This window comes from Neofelis nebulosa, chromosome 17 (genome assembly GCF_028018385.1).
Source record: "Neofelis nebulosa isolate mNeoNeb1 chromosome 17, mNeoNeb1.pri, whole genome shotgun sequence".
Lineage (NCBI taxonomy): Eukaryota > Metazoa > Chordata > Mammalia > Carnivora > Felidae > Neofelis > Neofelis nebulosa.
In genome coordinates this window covers 8481120-8500041 of record NC_080798.1, presented here as the reverse complement: position 1 = coordinate 8500041, position 18922 = coordinate 8481120, and the positions used below count along the sequence as shown (strand labels likewise).

Below are 18922 nucleotides of genomic sequence, written 5' to 3'. Positions count from 1 at the left end.
AATCCTGTCACGAAGATGTATTTTTTTTTTAAAATTTTTTTTTTCAACGTTTATTTTATTTTTTGGGACAGAGAGAGACAGAGCATGAACGGGGGAGGGACAGAGAGAGAGGGAGACACAGAATCGGAAACAGGCTCCAGGCTCTGAGCCATCAGCCCAGAGCCCGACGCGGGGCTCGAACTCACGGACCGCGAGATCGTGACCTGGCTGAAGTCGGACGCCCAACCGACTGCGCCACCCAGGCGCCCCCGAAGATGTATTTTTAAAGATATTCTCCGGGAGAGAGTGTTTCCTCTTTTTTGAGTTTGTTAGTTTATTTTGAGAGCGGGGGAGGGGCAGAGAAAGGGAGAAAGAGAATTCCAAGCAGGCTCAGCCCTGTTGGTGCAGAGATGGAGGCAGGCAGGACTCGAACCCATGAAGGTCATGGGTCATGAGGTCATGACCTCAGCCAAAATCAAGAATCCAATGCTTGACCCACTCCTTCAGGGCTCCTTCAGTCCTTGCAACGCTTAATGTATCTTTCCATAAAAATGACTTTTTCCAACTCACATTCCTATTAGTTGTTCATTGTGGTTGTTTTTTAAGTTTATTTTTGAGAGAGAGCGAGAGAGAGAGAGAGAGAGAGAGAGAGAGCAAGGAAGGAGCAGAGAGAGAGAGAGAATCTCAAGCAGGCTCCACACTGTCAGCTTGGAGCCCTATGTGGGGTTAACCAAGAGTCAGAGGCTTAACCAACTGAGCCACCCAGGCGCCGCCCCTAATTGGTCCTCTACTCTCTGTTCTTTAGGGGCAAATAGCACCCCCAACCCATACTGGGAATGGACTTTCCTGGTCACTAAGACAGCTCAGCACGTCCTTCCTCCTAGAATCCAGAATGATTTTCCCAAGCCCCATTCCTGGAAACCCAGATGGACCAATCTGTGAAACGCTGCAGCCCGGCCAGCTCTTGTCCCGGTCCCTATCCCCCGGGGGTTCAGAGTGGAAGTTCACAGGATCCAGGACACTCCCTCAAGGCTCATTCCAAGAATACCAGACTTCTGAGATTAGACCAGTGTCGTGGAGTTTAGTTCCTGGAGGTGACAGAAATGGACTCTCTCAGTTCCCTTTACCCCAAATTTCTCAATAGCCCAGAGAATTGTAGTCCTTCCCCAAAATCAAAGTCAGTCAAAGAAGGGCTTGGGTGCCAAGGGGTGGTGGTTGGGCTAAACTAAGGAGATTCATCTATTCCTTCCTTTGAACCAGAGGTCTTCAGTACTAGATGCCATTCTTGCTCAGGAGGAGCTCCAAGTTTGGTGGAGAGATTCACAATGTGTAGAATGGCATTATGGTTGAAAAAAAAAAGAAAGGCATTGTATATGGGAAAGTGGTTAAAAGACAAAATATAGTTTAAATCCCCGCTCTACTCTTCTGAGCTGTGTGACCTTGGGCAAGTCACTCAACCTCTCTGGACGTCAGATTTAACGTATGCCTAACAGGACTAGACTTGAATTCGTATTTCCCCCGTTCTGAGAAATTTGGTTTCGACATCTAGGCCGCTAGACAAGGGAGGGGGAGGGGAAGACTTCCTGGAAGAAGATTTAAAGAGTCGGGGGTGGAAGAGAGGAGGGAGAAAGGGAATCGGGAACGCTTGCGCAGTAAACATCTCACAGTTGCTTGCCCCTCCCAACCACTTCTCTGCAGCAGGGAATTGCAGGCGGCCCTCCACCTATCCTAGTCCGGCTGAGTGACAACCCCCATTCACTTTCCTTCTCTACCTATCAACGCACTTCTCCCGCCCCCACAGCCGCCCAGTCGGGGGCGGGAATAGGACAGGCCTGACGAATCCGCGACGCCTGCGTGGGCGATCTACCTGCTCATTGGACATAGTCAACGTCAGTCCCGCCTCCCAGGCACACTCCCCCGCCTTCCTTCTAATCAATCCCTCCCTTCGCCGGATCCAATCAGCATCGGACCCGGCCGCTCGGAGGGGCAGGTCCTATAGCACGCAACCGAACTCCGCCCGTCTCTTGGGCAACGCCTCTTCATCCCCCCCTTCCTGCGAACGGAAATAGCGGGCCGCTGAGCCAATCGTAGCAGCGTGCCTTTGTCCAGCGGCCAATGAGAGAGGGAGCGAGGTGTGAGCCCGAGTCTGAGCGGCAGTAATCCGGGCCAATGGGAGACTGATAGCTCAGGACGACGGGCGCGAGGGGAGGGGCCGGAGGCGGAGCCGCGGCCTGCCAGCCCGCCCGCCAGCCAGCCCGCCCGCCCTCCCCCTCGGCCGGCTAGGCTCTTCGGCGCTGCTTGGGGTCCTTTCCTCCCGGTCCCCGCCTGCCAGCCCCCGCTGAGCTGTGCCCTGCCCGGCCAGGCCTGGAGCCGACACCACCGCCATCATGCCGGCCGTCTCCAAGGGCGATGGGATGCGGGGGCTCGCGGTGTTCATCTCCGACATCCGGAACTGTGAGAGCGCGGCCAGGGGACACTGGAGGGAGGGGGAGCGTGGAATTGAGGGACTCGGAGGTTACAGAGGGGCCCGGGCGTAGAAGCCTTTGCGTCGTAGAGGGGGAGAATAGAGAGGCCCCGGGGGGAACTTTAGGGTGGGGGGAATGGAGAGACTTAGGGTGTCATAGAGTGCCTCTTGAGGTGACGACACGGAGTGACTAGAGGCGTCCGGGAGGGTCTTAGAGGAGAGGAGGCTAGTAAGGTCCCAGGGCTGGGGACCCTAGAGGTGTTCCCTGGGAATGATAGAAAGGCTTGGGGAACCTATTAGCTACGGGCTTAGAGAAATCCCTGAGGTCGATAGAAAGAGAAGGAGGTGCACGAGTGGGGGGGGGGGGTCCCCTGTGCGGCGATAGAGTGGGAGAAGGCCAGAGGGGACCTGGAGGACGTGAAACACAGGAAGCATAATGGTGCCGGGCTTTGAGGGCCTGGATGAGGGGGTGTCATAGAGGGGAAGGGGCTAGGTAGGTCACTGAGGTTCCTGGCTAGTGCATAGAGAGGGCCTGAGAGTAATACAACGTCCCAGAGGGTTGGGGAGGAGAGATGGGAAGGTGGGGGACCATAGTGGGACTCTGGTGAGGGATAGGGGAGCTCCAGGATGGAGGATGGCTTAGTAGACATGGAGAGCAGTGGTGAGGAGACTAGAAGGGTCACTAAGGGGAAAAGAGGGATCTAGGAACACAGAGGAGAGGTGCTGCAGGTGGAGGGTGTTGGGAGAACCTGAGACAGGAAGCTGGGGGCCTGGAAAGAAGAGGACATTATAAAGTGGGGGCTTGGAGGATGTGTCAGAACCGGGTGAGCCCAGAGCTCAAAGAAGGGCCCAGGGAGCCTTGGGAATTTGCGGGGAGGAGATCTAGAAAGCTAAGTGTTGGAGGAAGCCTGGTTCCAGAGAGAGGTCCAGGGTCAGGGAGCAGGGCACTCCTGAATCTACAACCCTCTCCCGTCTGACCACCTCAATATGGGGACAGTGATCACCAGCAGGAAGGATCGTCGTGACGACGAGAGGCCTGGCGCCAAGTCAGCTCCCAACTCCTGGGAGTGGGTGTTGGTGTTTGGAGCTGCCAAGAGCTTCCGAGGCTGTATCTGCACGGGCTCTGGGGTCAGCCAGACCCGGGTCTGAGTTCGAGCGCTGTCACTCCCCGGCCATGTGACCTTGAACGGGGGACTTCACCTCTTGATTTCCTCATCTGTCAGCAGGGGCTGCTGATTGCACCTTCCTGATGAGGTGGTTGCGATAATGTGTGTGAGTGAGGCCTTTTGCACATTCCAGGCACTGGGCGGTCTTGGCTATTGTTTTTGTCACTTCGGTGGGTCTGAAGAGCGGCCTCTGTGATTACTGTAGAACTGAGGAGGTGTGAAAGGATCTGGCATGTCGGAGGTGAATGAGAGGGCTGGAGGCTGTTGGGTGTCAGGTGGAGGAGAGATGTTAATAGTTGTTACGGAAAGAGGTGAGTGAGGAGGGGTTGTGGATTAGGTGGGGGAGGGTGCTAGGAGTAGGTGTGTGTGGCCTCTGATGCCGGTCACGGATGTGACCCTCGGCGACTCATTTAACCTCTCTAAGGCTCAGTTTTGTCTTCAAGCCCCGCCGATGACAGCACCTTGCCTTCACTCATTCATTCATTTGACAGATCATTTTTCATTACCCCCTTTTGACACTGCCTGGGACTGGGCTCCACCAGTGAACAAGAGTCCCCGGCTTGGGAGCCCCCATGCCGTGAGGGAGATGGAGAATAAACACAGAACTACAGTAAATGATTCCAGGTCAGAGGGTGACTGGGAGGAGGAGCCGGGATTGAGATGGGGCTTGGAGGTGCACGTGAGTAGACTTTTGAGTGAAGCGAGAGCACAAGCCCTGCAGATTTTGGAGGCAAGGGGGGATCCAGGCAGAGGAATGGTGTGTTCAAAGGTCCTGGGGTTGCAGCGTGCTTAGTGTGTGTTCAGGTAAGAGCCGAAGGGGGAGAGGGCGGGAGATGAGGGCAGCCACGGATTGTGGAGGGCTTCGTGGGCCTCCGAGAGCGCTTTGGCCTTTCTCTGAATGAAACGAGAGCGGCAGGAAGGTTTAGAGGCAGGAGGGATGCGAGCTGCTTGATGTTTTAAAATAATTCCTCTGCCTCTGTGAAGAGAAGAGACTCGAGGTGGCGGCGGAAGCAGGGAGATGATTAGGGGCTGCTGCCGGCATCCGGGTGAGAGATGGTGTTGGCTTGACCCGGGGTGAGAAGTGGTTGGTCTGGGGACACGTTTTGGAGGATTTGCAGAGGGACTAGATGATGGAGGTGGGGAAGGAAAGAGAAAACAGGTCGGTGTCGCTGCAGGACCCCAGAAGGGGGAGACTCTGCCTCGGGGGCAGTGGAGGGAATTGAGCCAGATGGGTTGGGGCTAGAGAATCGGGGATTCCTCTGGTCCTTCGTCGTCTCGTCAAATAACTGTTGAATGGCCGGTGTGTTTCAAACCTTACCAAGGGCGCTGGGGACACAGTGGTGAGTAGGACAGATTGGTCTGTGTCCCTTGTGAATCTCCCAGTCCCATGAAGGAGACAGGTACTGCATGAAAATGGTGGCAGTCCTTCTCACAAACACATGTATATAGATGTTCATCGTAGGGCTATTCACCGTAGCCCAGGAGCGGAAACAAGACAACCCAAATGTCCATCGTCAGATGCATGGATATACAAAATGTGGTACCCCGCGCCATGGAATATTACTAAGCCATCAAAAAGAAGGACACATGCTACCACATGGATGAACCTTGAAAACCTCATTCTAAATTCTTTTTTTTTAATTTACTTATTTTATTATTTTCTTTAATGTTTATTCATTTATTTTTGAGAGAGAGAGAGAGAGAGAGTGTGAGCAGGGGAGGGGCAGAGAGAGGGAGACAGAGAATCTAAAGCAGGCTCCAGGCTCTGAGCTGCCAGCGCAGAGCTCGATGCAAGGCTCGAACTCCCGAACCGCGAGATCATGACCTGAGACGAAGTTGGATGCTTAACCGACTGAGCCACCCAGGCGCCCCTTGAAAACCTCATTCTAAGTGCAAGAAGACAGACACAGAAGGCCACATGTATGATTTCGTTTGTCTGAGGTGTCCAGACCAGGTGATGAAAACGTTCTGGAAATAGATCTTGGTGATTGTTGCACAAGACTGTGGATATACCAGAGACCACTGGCTTGCCCACTTTATGGTTGGGTGAATTGTATCTCAATTTTTAAAACTCTTTTTTAATGCTTATTTATTTTTAAGAGACAGAGACAGAATGTGAGGGGGGGAGGGCAGAGAGAGAGGGAAACGGAATCCAAAGCAGGCTCCAGGCTCTGAGCTGTCAGCACAGAGCCTGACATGGGGCTCGAACTCACCAGCTGTGAGATCCTGACCTGAACCGAAGTCAGACGCCCAACCGACTGAGCCACCCAGGCGCCCCTCAATTTTTTTTTTTTTTAAGTGGAAAAAACGTGTAGCTGTCCTAAGTCCGTGAAAGAGAGAGGGCCACCATGTCGAGAGAATGAAAGCTCTATCTGATTGCAGTGCTCAGACAACGTGGCATAGTTAGCCAGGCCAAGGGAGGCAGAGAAGAGCTGGGGAGGCAGAGGGACAACAGTGCAAAGGTCCTGGGGCCCAAGCGAGACTGAGCTAAGGCCTGTGTGGCTGATGCACAGAGGGACGGGATGGGATCTGATTGGGCAGGTGGGCAGAGGCCAAGTTGGTGTCTGTCCTGAGAACACTGGGGAGGGTTTCAAGCAGGAGTGAGGGAGCCGAAGGCCTGAGGGATGTGGATGAGCCAGGGCCCGGAGCCGAGCAGGTGGAGGAGGGAGAGGAGTGTTGAGCCATCCTGCTGGAGAGTCTGAAGGGCAGAGTGGAGTTCAGGGGGAAGGCTCTAGAAGGAGATGAAAGGCAGGCTTTGAGAAGGAGGGCAAGGAAGGGCAAATTCTGCTGATAAGAAGGGGAAAGGTTCGGGCTGGGCCTGGCCTGAGGGCTTCGTCCTGTGCTGTCTGGAGCGGGGATCTGCCTCCCAGTCACTTAATCTGCCTGGCAGCTTCCCGGGCCCAGGCTGGGGCTGCCCTCCCTCTAGGGCCCCAGCTACCACTAGGCCTGAGGAGAGTTTGCGAGTGAGTGATTAACAAAAGGGGGAGTGGTGCTGGGTTTCACAGTGCCCTGAGCTCCTCCATTGGGGTGCATCCTACTCCAAAGTGTGACCCATTCCATTTGTGGCATCTCCCCCAGCCCCTGGAGCACAGGCCCTGCTCTGATCCTTCCCAGGGTCCCCAGTTCTGCCCCCTGTGGGACCTGGCCCACGGGCGTCCTTGGGAGATGCTTACTGGTTGAATGAATAAGGAAATGAACGAATGAATGAACCAATCAATCTTTACCGGCAACCAGACGCTGCTCTAAGTAGCGGGACTACAACAGTGAACAGAAGTCCTCTCTCTCATATTCTATGGAAATATATATTCTCCTATTCTCATGCTCATATTCTAAGGGAGCACGGATTGGTACACGAGTAAATATAGAGTATTCAGGTGTATGGACAGGTAGCAGTGGGTGTTCGAGGAAATAAAGCAGAGAATGGGTATGGGGACAAGGTTAGGGATAGTGCTCTTATATAAGCTGGTCAGACAGTCTCTTGCTGAAAAGAGGACATTGGAGCAAAGAATCAAATTGGGTGGGTGAAATAGGCCTGCATAAATCTGGAGGAGGAAGTTCTTGGCACAGCCTGTGCAAAGGCCCTGAGGCAGGACTATGCTTGCGGTGTAGGAGGAATTCAAGGAGGAGGAGGAACAGGAAGAGGAGGCCGCGGCTGGCGGGAGGGCAGGAGTTGCGGTCCGAGAGCGAACTAGTGGGTCTGTAGGGCCTGGAGGATGACAGGACTTCACTGAGCCCCAGCCCCACCCACTTCTGTGTGCCATCTAGTACTCTTGGTCCACAATCTGCATTCAGCACCTTTCCCGTGTGGGGACTGTTGTGAACCCAGGGGATGCCCCCTGGGAGTGAAGCAGCCACACGTCCCTGCCCTCAGGTGCTGCATTCTGCCCAGAGGCTGAGGGTTGACAAATCGGTGTGTGCCCCCCTCACACGGCAGGCGGCCGCCCAGGGATGCTTTCGGCAGCTGCGTTCTTTTGCAGCCGGTTCTTCACGGAGAGTATTTCCTCTCGGGGGTGGCAATGCCTTTGATAGCACAGAGCACATCTGACCCAGCGAGCCGCGTACGCAAGCTTACATTTTCCAGTAGCCACGTTAAAAAAGTAAAACGAGTGGACGTTTAATGTCTTTTACTTAGAACGTCCGCCGTATTATTTGAACGCGTAATCGATATTTTAAAAAAATGTTCGCGAGACAGTTGATGTTCCTTTCTCAACCGGGCCACAGTTTCACTGGAAATACTTGTTCTGCATTAAGAGTTCGTACAACTTAGGGTCGAAAAAGCAGATTCACAAAGTACCTGAGTTGTTCCAAACGTACGTTGCAGTAACTGAATTGAGATTCGGGGTTTTTGGTTTTTGGGTTTTTAAATAATTTTTTTAACGTTTATTTATTTTAAGAGAGAGAGAGTGGGGGAGGGACAGGGAGAGAGGGAGAGAGAGAATCCCAGGTAGGCTCCACGTTGTCAGCGCAGAGCCGGCCATGGAGCTCGAACCCATGAACTGTGAAATCGTGACCTGAGCCAAAATCAAGAGTCGGATGCTTAACCGACTGAGCCACGCAGATGCCCTGAGATTCGATTCGATTTGATTTGATTTGATTTGATTTGATTTGATTGATTTATGTAATTATTTTCCCCTTTCTTTGAGACAGAGCCTGCACATGCGCGAGTGAGCGGGAGGGAAGGGCGGAGGGAGAGAGAATCCCAAGCAGGCTCCATGCCGAGCGCAGAGCCCAGCGCAGGGCTCTATCCCACGACCCTTAAAGAGTGTTTACAGAAAAAAATATATACGCACATACATATATTCTGTAAATATTTTTTAGGTAGTCCCTGTATGCTTCCTACAGTCTTTGCATAGGTGATTTCTTCCCCATAAAAATATATATTTAGGGTGCTGGGTGGTTCGGTCGGTCGAGTGTCCAACTCTTGATTTTGGCTCAGATCTTGATCTTACAGTTTGGTGAGTTTGAGCCCCATGTTGGGCTCCATGCTGGCAGCACAGAGCCTGCTTGAGATTCTTTCTCCCTCTCTCTGCCCCTCCCCCAGGCATATTCTCTCTTTCTCTCTCTCTCTCTCTCAAAGTAAATAATCTCAAAAATATGTATATTTATATATAATTTAATATGCAAATCTATTAATTTACATATGCATGTGTACATACACGGAGCTGGCATATGTATAAAAGAGCCCACAGGGGCCCCTGGGTGGCTCGGTTGGTAGGCGTCCGACTTCAGCTCGGGTCATGAACGGCGGTTCATGGGTTCGAGCCCCACGTCGGGCTCTGTGCTGACCGCTCGCTCAGAGCCCGGAGGCTGCTTCAGATGCTGTGTCTCCTCTCCCTGCCCCTCTCCCGCTCACGCTTTGTCTCGCTCTGTTTCTCAAAAATAAATAAATGTAAAAAAAAAAAAAAAGCCCACAGATATAAGTGTCAAGCTTGATGAACTTTTCCTGACTGAACACAGCTACGGAACGGGCCCCCCAGATGCAGAAACAACATCCTTAGCTCCCTGGCACCCTCCTCGTCAACGCTCCCAGCCCCGACCCCCTCCAAGGATGACCACGGCTCTGTCATCCAACACCATAGGTTAGTTTTGCCTGCTTCTCGAAGCTTTTTTTTTTTTTTTAAGTTTATTCATTTATTTTGAGAGAGAGAAAAAGTACGAGTTGGGGGGGAGGGGCAGAGAGAGAATGAGAGAGAAAATCCCGAGCCGGCTCTGTGCTGATAGCACAGAGCCCGATGGGGGGCCCGAACTCATGTACCGTGAGAGCGTGACCCGAGCCAAAACCAAGAGTCAGCAGCTTAACCCACTGAGCCACCCAGGTGGGCTTGAAGCTTTTCATAGAGGTTTAAACAAAGCCCAGAGAATGCTCTAGCCCCAAATTCAATTGCTGTTCAAATGTCCATCTATCTGCGACGACGTTTAAGCAGGCGGTTTGTAATATATGGTCCATTTATAAAACAGGACTTTTTGTTTTTTTTTTTTTTTTTTGGTCCTTACAGAATAGTTTTAAGGCAAGCACTTAAAACAGTTGTGGCCATCTAAAAAAAAAATAAAAAACAAAAAACAATAAAAAAAAAAGTAAAAATAAGGAGAACAGAGCGTGTACCTTGCACCCTTGCTGGGCGCTGTCCCCCACCCCCTGCCACCACCCTCACACAGGTTCTCCTCTCCTGTGAACTGCTCCTGAACCCTCCTCACCTTTCACTGCCCTCCTCAAATGTCCCCTCCTCGAGGCAGCCACCACCAAGGGCCCCAAGCGGCCTCTGTCCCTGCGCATCTCACTCAGGTGTGGGGACAGGGCTCATTGATCGCCTGCGCCCTATCAGGCCGGGAGCCCCTGGAGGCAAATCACAAGTGCAACGTCCGGGTGGGTCCTGGGTGCCCCGTGTCGCCGCGCCACTCAGGCCTGGCCCGTGGGGCTCAGGAACCGAGTAATTACTACATGAAGGATCAGATGGCCTCTGGGGCTACACAGGCCAGTTCCGGCTCATCACTGAGGAACTGACCCTTCATCGCCTGGGTCCCAGAGACCCTGTCCCACTGTCATCCCCAGGCCCTCCATCCCCTTCCTGAGGGCAGAGAGAGAGAGCACAAGCAGGAGCAGGGGAGGGGCAGAGACAGAGAGGGAGGCACAGAATCCGAAGCAGGCTCCAGGCTCCGAGCTGTCAGCACAGAGCACGACGTGGGGCTTGAACTCACAGACCGTGAGATCATGACCCGAGCTGGAAACAGACGTTTAACCCACTGAGCCACCCAGGCGCCCCAACATGCACTTCTTAAGTCCCTTATTCCTGTCTTCACGCCTCTTCTCAGGTCGGCACTTGGTGGGCCCTTGGAACACAGAGTTGCTACCCAGATCCTGGCCCTCCCCGCGAGGGGCTCCTCCTGTGGTCTGGGGGACAGGGGCAGACCCCGACACCCACAGCATGTGCTGTGCTCTGCTGGAGGTGACACAGGCAGTGTGGAGCCCAGAGGAGGCCCTGGAATAGCGCTGTCCCGCTGACATACAGTATGAGCCACGGGTGTGGTTTCCACTTTTCCCGTAGCCACGTTTTTTTGTAAAAGGAGAAAGAAACTGGCAAATTTAACTTTAATAATATGTTTACATAATCTGATACACCAAAATATTGTTATTTCAATATGTCTGGCATGGGTGTTTGTTTGTTTGTTTCTTTGTTTTAAGTATTTTTGAGGGGTGCCTGGGTGGCTCAGTTGGTTGAGCAACCGACTCTTGGTTTTGATCATGATCAAACTCAGGTCATGATCTCATGGTTCGTGAGTTTGAGCCCCGCGTCGGGCTCTGTGCTGACAGTGTGGAGCCTGCTTGGGATTCTCTCTCTCTCTCTCTCTCTCTCTCTCTCTCTCTCTGTCTCTCTCTCTTTCTCTCCCTTGTCCCCACTCCCCGCCTTTCTCTACTCCTCCCCCACTTGCACTCTCTGTCTTAAAAAATTTTTTATTTTTGAGATGGGGTGGGCAGAAAGTGAGGGGGACAGGATCCAGATTGGGCTCTGTGCTGACAGCAGAGAGCCCAATGTGGGACTCTAACTCACACACCGCAAGACCACGACCTGAACCGAATTCGGACACTCAGTTGACTGAGCCACCCAGGCGCCCCAATATATTTTTTAATTTTTTTAATGTTTATTTCTGAGAGAGAGACAGACAGACAGACAGACAGAACATGAGCAGGGGAGGGGCAGAGAGAGAGGGAGACAGAATCCGAAGCAGCTCCAGGCTCCGAGCTGTCAGCACAGAGCCCGACACAGGGCTCGAACTCATGAACTGTAAGATCACGACCCGAGCCGAAGTCGGACGCCCAACCGACTGAGCCACCCAGGCGCCCCAAGACTTTTATTTTTAATGGTGGAAACAAGTATAAAGCATTGGCTGTGGTTTTTTTTGTGTGTTTTTGTTTTTGTTTTCCAATGTATTTATTTATTTCAAGAGACAGGGAGAGAGAGAATCCCAAGCAGGCCCCGCGTTGTCAGCACAGAGCCCGAAGTGGGGCTCGAAGTCCTGAGCCGTGAGATCATGACCTGAGCCAAAATCAAGAGTTGGCCGCTTAACCGACTGGGCCACCCAGGTGCCCCAAGGCGTTGTCTTTAAAAAAGTGGTCAGAGAAGGGCTCTTGGAGGAGGTGACAAGAGCTGAGACCCAGCTGACAAGGAGCTAACAGGAGAGATGGGCCGGGCAAAGGGTGCAGCACACACAAGGCCCCTGAGAGAGGAGGGAACGTGGGAGGCCATGGGTGGAACACACAGTGAGGTGGTGAGGGGTGACGTTGGTGGGGTGGCCGGGGCAGGGCCACAGGGCTTGGTAGCCATGGGGTGGAGTCCCCCCAGCAGGAGGCCGGGAGGCCAGGAAGGAGGCCGCTGCAGTCATTCGGGTCTGGGTGCGGTGGTCGTGGCGGGGGTCCCGCTGTTCTGTAGGTCAAGCCAAAGGGATGTGGCGACGGCTTGAGTGAAATGCTAACGCATCCGGGTTTCTGTCTGGACAAGCCGAGTGAGCCTGTCGAGGACAAGATGGTGAAGTCTGGCTCCAGTGGGACTGGGGGACGTGGGGAGGGACGCAGCAGGCGGCAAGGGTGGCCGAGAGACCCGGTCACCGTCCAGCCGGATTGCCCTGATAGAGGAGGTGCCCGAACATCGAGGAGCACGGGGAGCACAGGACCTAGCCTCTGGGGTCAGGGAAAGTCCTCTAGACTCATCCCATCCACGGATCTTATCAGAAGAGTAGGAATGTCACAGACAAGTTGGGGAGAGGTTGGCAGCCGGGAAATGGAGGAAGTGGGTCTGTGGGGCGACAGGATGTATGGAGGGACAGGAAGGGAGTGGACGAGGTCAGCACCCACAAGTCTGGCCTTGTGACTGGGACGCAGTGGGACCTTCATGACGTTGGGAACCTGGGGGAGGAGCAGGTTTTCAGGAGATGCTGAGCTCAGTGGGGCTGGGGTAGGGTGAGAGTCCTTGGGGACAGTTAGAAGGCAGCCGAACTATTCATTCATTCATCCATCCATCCATCCATCCATCCATCATATATTTCTTGCCAGGCCAGTTCTGGGGGCTGGTGGTGGAAGCATAACCAGAGCTGTGGGTAGAGATAGGGGCTCCCAGGGTGAGTACAGTTCAGGGGGCACAGTGAGAGGAGGAAGGAGGGAGCAAGTCAAGGGTCACCCCAAGTTATGTGCCAGGCTTCTCCTCCGGGTTGTAAAGACCACTGAGCCATGATTCTCACCTCCGTGAAGCTCCCAGCTAGAGACGGGGCCCAGGCCTAACTTCAGCCCCAGGGCCCAAGGCCCCAGGGTGGCGAGAGTGTGCCCTTCCCGCAGGGAGGGGCCTTGCCAAGGAAAATGAGGACAGGGAGCTCAACTGTCTGCGACCCTCATCACCTGCTCTGCCTTCTCCTCCCCAGGTAAGAGCAAGGAGGCGGAGATTAAGAGAATCAATAAGGAACTGGCCAATATCCGCTCTAAGTTCAAAGGTAGGTCGGTGGCCTGGACTCCTAGGGCTGGGAGAGGGGCTGGAGGCCTGGGTCTGAGGGAGGAAGGGATTGGGGACTTGTAGGCATGATCCTTCCTCATTCTGCCTCCCCTTTCCTCCTTCCTCTGGCCCTAGGGGACAAAGCCTTGGACGGCTACAGTAAGAAAAAGTATGTGTGTAAACTGCTGTTCATCTTCCTGCTGGGGCATGACATTGACTTTGGGCACATGGAAGCTGTGAACCTGCTCAGCTCCAACAAGTACACGGAGAAGCAAATAGTGAGTCCGGGTGGGGAGGGGCTGGGAGCCTGGACTTCTGGGTCTGAGGGAGGAGGGAGCTGGGAGTCTGGATTCCTGGGTCTGAGGGAGGAGGGAACTAGGAGTACAGACCCCAGGATGGGAGGGTTGGGGTCTAGGACCAAGTAGCCACAAGGCTCTCAGCCCCCCACCTCCTCCCTCACCCAGGGTTACCTGTTCATCTCGGTTCTGGTAAACTCAAACTCTGAGCTGATCCGGCTCATCAATAACGCCATCAAGAATGACCTGGCCAGCCGTAACCCGACCTTCATGTGCCTGGCCCTGCATTGCATCGCCAACGTGGGCAGCCGGGAGATGGGCGAGGCCTTTGCCGCTGACATCCCACGCATCCTGGTGGCTGGGTGAGGCACTGGGGACCCAGGAGGGGTGGGGTTTGGGATGGAATAGATAAGGTCCAGCCAAGTTTGAGGGTCAGAGAGGCTGTGTCACCTGCCCAAGGTCTCCTAGCCAGGATGTGGGGGTAATGCCGGGCTTAGATCCTAGTGGCAGCCCCACGGTTCTCTCTCTTCATCTCACCAAGCCAACTCAATGGTGTGAAGCGACCTCCCCAACAAAGCCAGTGGGGTGTCTGTCTGATTAAGTGACCTTTAATAGCTAGCATAGAAGAGGTAGCAACCGGAAGTTATGTTGGTGACAGCCCTCCAGGACTTCTGCTTCTTCATTCATTCATTTAACAAACATCCGCCGAGCAGCTACTGTGCGCAAAGTGTCATGTTGATCGCAAGGGATACAGTCGTGACCAGAAATGGACACGGTCATCGCCCTCCCGGGCATTCATGGTCCAGAGTGGGAAATACACTTGGATTGAATAATTGCAGGATGAACCATATACTTCCTCTCGGAACCATGCTGTGGGGCACGGGAGCCCATAAGGACATTTAGTTGGGCACCTGACCTAGTCTGGGGGATGAGGGAGAGCTTCCCAGAGGAAGCGGCATCAGGCTGACACCTGGGCACGGAGGAGTGGTTGGCCGTGGAAGGGGGAAAGGCATGAGATGAGGGGCACTGGGGTAGGCCTGTGCGATCATCCTGAGGCTGGAGGTCACTCATCAAATGTTTTTTGAGGGCCTTCAATATGCTGGCACTGTTGTGGGTTTGGGGAGGCAGGAGGGAGAAGAGAGGACTGTTGTGCCCACCCTCAGGAAGCTTACATCTAGGGAGGGTACCCAAAGAGCAAATGCATACGTAAAAAAGTAAGATGAGTTCGGATAGTGATAAACGCTGTGAAGAAAACAAAAGTGGGTAGTGGGCAACAGGGGTAGTGGGGGCAGCAAGGGTGGTGGCGGAAGCTGCTTAAATAGACTCATCAGGGAGGGTCTGTCCAAGGAGCTGACGCAATTTGAGACCGGAATGGTGAGAAGATAGTTACTTTAAAATGTTGGAGAATGTCCAAAGCAAAAGGAGCAGCAAGTGCAAAGGCCCTGAGGCATGAGCTCTCTGCATTCAAGGAGCCAAGAGGTAGTCTCTGTAGCCGGAGTGCAGCGAACAAGAGAGAGAGGGGAGTTTGGATTTTATTCTAATTGAAATGGAAGGCAGTTGGTTTGTTTTAAGTAAGCACATGACACGATTGTCTTTGTAATTTTATTTTATTTTTTAACTTTTTTTAAGTTTGTTTATTTTTTAAAGGAGAGAGACACAGAGCATGAGCGGGGAAGGGGCAGGGAGAAAGAAGGAGACACAGAATCCGAAGCAGGCTCTAGGCTCCCAAGTTGTCAGCACAGAGTCCGACACGGGGCTTGAACCCACAAACTGCGAGATCGTGACCTGAGCCGAAGTTGGATGCTTCACCGACTGAGCCACCCAGGCGCCCCTGTAATTTTATTATTTTTTTAAGTTTATTCATTTTGAGAGAGACAGAGACAGTGCGAGTGGGGGAAGGGCAGAAAGAAGGAGAGAGAGAATCCCAAGCAGGTTCCGTGCTGCCAGCACAGAGCCTGACACAGGGCTCAAATACACGAAACCGTGAGATCATGACCTGAGCTGAAATCTTGAATCGGATGCTTAACCGACTGAGCCACCCAGGTGCCCCTGGCTTTGTATTTTTAAAAGATCACCCAGCTTGGTATGGGAGAAGGTACAAGGTGTATTTCTAGTAGCGTGGTGGACTAGATTCCTGACTGATGCTCTTGCTGAAACCCAACTATCAATGTTGGATAAAAGAAGAAAGGAAATATTCTTCAGCATATTCAGAGCTAGTGAGAAGACGAGGAGCATACAGGCCACAAGCTAAGAAGGGCCTGGCACCTGGGAAAATGAGCAGAGTGCCAAAGCCAGAGTTTGCTTGGAGGGTGAACCTAGATATTGGTTTTGGGGCCCTGCGGCCTCTGGGAACAGGATACAAAGCTTGTCTGAGGAGAAGCTCCAGAGGCCACACTTCAAAGTGAGGGTGACCTAGAAATAAATCCCCTCGGGGACTATCAGCAAAATTACCTGTTTCGAACCTTGGCACGGAGCAGCCCACACACTGGTTTTCAGCCTGATTTTCCCCTACCTGGCTGTCCACAAGTTCTGAAGCCAAACTTTAAAGTGCTTTAAGCTGGTAGTAGCTGAGGCCTGACATAAGCAAACCAGCCTTTTCTGGAGAAGCCCGCCTTCACCACAGATGAAGCTCCCAGTTAACATTAGTAACACACAATCAAAAATCACTAAACACAGGCGGTGCAACACCATGAGGGAGAACCAGCAGAAAGGAAGCTGAAAATAATAATCAAATTGGAATATTCACATATAAGGTAACATAAATATGTTTCATATGTTTCAGTAAATAAGAAAACAGTTGAAAAATGGAAGTGCAAGCAGACCTGAAAAAGAAATGGAGAGTATTATTTAAGTGGTCTGGTTTAGCAGCCGGGTAGACAGAGCCAACGCAGATTTAGTAAACAGGCAGTAGAAATGATGAAATTCACCAGCATGCAGCCCAGAGAAACGAAGAGGTGGAAAATTTAGAGAGAGAGGTTAAGAGTCATGGAAGATGGGGTGCTTGGATGGCTCAGTCGGTTAAGCGTCCAACTTTTTTTTTTTTTTTTTTAATTTTTTTTTCAACGTTTTTTATTTATTTTTGGGACAGAGAGAGACAGAGCATGAACAGGGGAGGTGCAGAGAGAGGGAGACACAGAATCGGAAACAGGCTCCAGGCTCCGAGCCATCAGCCCAGAGCCTGACGCGGGGCTCAAACTCACGGACCGCGAGATCGTGACCTGGCTGAAGTCGGACGCTTAACCGACTGCGCCACCCAGGCGCCCCAAGCGTCCAACTTTTGATTTCAACTCAGGTTGTGATCTCACGGTTCAGGAGTTCAAGCCCTGCATCTGGCTCTGCGCTAACAGTGGGGAGCCTGCTTGGGATTTTCTCTCTCTCTCTCTCTCTTTCTCTCTGCCCCTCCTCAGCTTGCTCTCTCTCTCTTTCAAAATAAACACATAAACATTAAAAAAAAAAAGAAAGAAAGAAAGAGTCATGGAAGATAGAGAAGGTCTAGCAATGCCATCTAGAGCTCTAGCAAGAGAGAAGGGAGAGAAGGTGACAGGGCCGTTGTTTGAATGAATGGGTAACGGCTGGGAATGTCCCAGAAACAGTGAAAGAGGCCAATCCTCGGAATCAAGCAGCTCAAGAAACCACAAGCAGAATTAGAGACTAGGGGCGGGGGGTGGTAGCGGGGAGACCACTGAGGTGTCTGTTGCCGTCCAGGTCAGAACTGCCGGGGGCTGGCTATGTTCGGGAAGTGACGCTGACGGGACGGGTTACGTGGGGGTAGGAAAGAGAGAGAGGATGAGGGTGAACAGGTGTGCGGATGACCCAAGACTGGGGAGGAGCAGGGACTCTAGAGGCAGGACCTGAGCCAGGTTTGGCCACGTGGGACGTGAGGTGCCTATTGGCCATCTGGGCCGAGATGTCAGGTGGGCGACTGGATGGCGGGGACTCGAGGCTGGAGAGCGAGTGTGGGAGAGCCGTGCACGGAGCAATAAAAATGGCACGCAGGCCACACACAGCCTCTCCACGGTTCAAGTCGCTACATTAGACAAAGGAAGAACATAAACGCGTGAAACTTATTCTAATATTTTAATTTAACCCAGTCACTCTAAAATATTTTCACGTTGACCTTGGATCAGCATGAAAATTATCCATGTGACCGTTCGTGTCATCACCACCTGTAAGTGTGATGCACGCACACGCACACACGTTGTGTTTCTGCTCGGGTTCTCCTCGCTTCCTGTGTCCAGCAGCCACACGTTGCTGGGGCCACCGTACGGGACAGCGCAGGATGGACAGTAATTAAAGCCACGGCCAGTTGAAGTGCCTCAGGGAAGACATGAGAGGGGACGAGGAGTGACCTAAGGCTAAGCCCCGGGGCAGCCCAGCCGGTCGAGGTCTGGCCAGGGAGATGGGGGGAGAATGTAGAACGGGCCATAGGGCGGGACTAGAAGAACCCTTCGCATCGGACGGACTGGTCAGTCGTGACAGATGCCGTTTTCGGTTTCTTTAAGATGAGGACAGGCAGGCACCATTGGCTTGGGTGAGACACAAATTGCCGGCTTCCCCAACGGGGAGAGCTTGGTGCCTGTGAGGGCCGAGAAGGAGGCCAGTGTGACAGACTCGTGAGCAGAGGCGATGTCCTAGTTGCCCGCCAGGGAATGGATGCTGGGGGCTTGCGCCGCGCCAGAGTCAGCGGCCAGGCCGGGGATGTCTGAGTGCTCGGCTGGTCTCTCTCGACTCCCGAAGCTTGGCCTTGGCGGTGACGGGAGCACAGGGGAATATATTTTTTTAGGTAGATTTTTTTTTTTTTAATTGAAGATCAAATCCACATCACACCCAGTTCACTGTTTCAACTATTTTAAAGCATGCAGTTCGGTGGGTTTTAGGATATTCACAATGTTGTGCAACCACGACCACTCTCTTAATTCCAGAACGTTTCTTTAACCCCGGGAAGAAGCCCCATACCTGTTAGCTGTCACTCCCCATTGCCTTTGCCCCTCGCTCCAGGCAGCCACTCATCTGCTTTCTGTTGTGCTGGATTTGCCCACTCCGGACATTTCAGATAAACAGAAGCGCCCAACACATGGCCTTTTGTGTCTGGCTTTTTTCACTTGGCATAATGTTTTCGTGGTTCCCCCGTGTTGTATGAAGCTGTGGTTCTTTCCTTTCTGTGGCCCAATAGTGATATTCGGCTGTATTCATCCATCAGAAAGTTTCCACCTTTTTTTTTTTTTTTTTTTTTTTTTGGGACTATTACAAATAATGTACACATACCTAGTGTGAACTTTGTTTTCAGTTGGTAGATGCCTGGGTGCAGGATTGCTGGGTCATGTAGTATCACAGCTTTTTAAAAAAAGAAGGGCGGGGGCCCCTGGATGGCTCAGTCGGTTGAGTGTCCGACTCTTGATTTCAGCTCAGGTGATCCCAGGGGTCTCGGGATCAAACCCCGCGTCGGGCTCCGAGCTGAGCCTGGAGGTTGCTTGGGATTCTCTCTCTCTCTCTCTGTCCCTCTGCCCTGCTCACGCATGTGCTCTCTCTCTCAAAAAAAAA

The 18922-nt window shown here is 52.7% G+C and overlaps 1 protein-coding gene across 2 annotated transcripts in view; it reads left to right on the top strand.

Moving 5' to 3' along the window:
* Nucleotides 1-2227: 2227 nt before the first annotated feature.
* AP2A1 (adaptor related protein complex 2 subunit alpha 1) overlaps nt 2228-18922 on the top strand; it is a 30163-nt gene continuing 13468 nt past the window's right edge. For both annotated transcript variants that reach the window (XM_058709560.1, XM_058709559.1), the window contains exons 1-4: nt 2228-2433; nt 13018-13086; nt 13221-13363; nt 13550-13743. In XM_058709560.1, the coding sequence (XP_058565543.1) occupies nt 2367-2433; nt 13018-13086; nt 13221-13363; nt 13550-13743 (473 nt within the window). In that variant the 5' untranslated portion in view covers nt 2228-2366. The remainder of the gene's footprint in view (nt 2434-13017; nt 13087-13220; nt 13364-13549; nt 13744-18922) is intronic.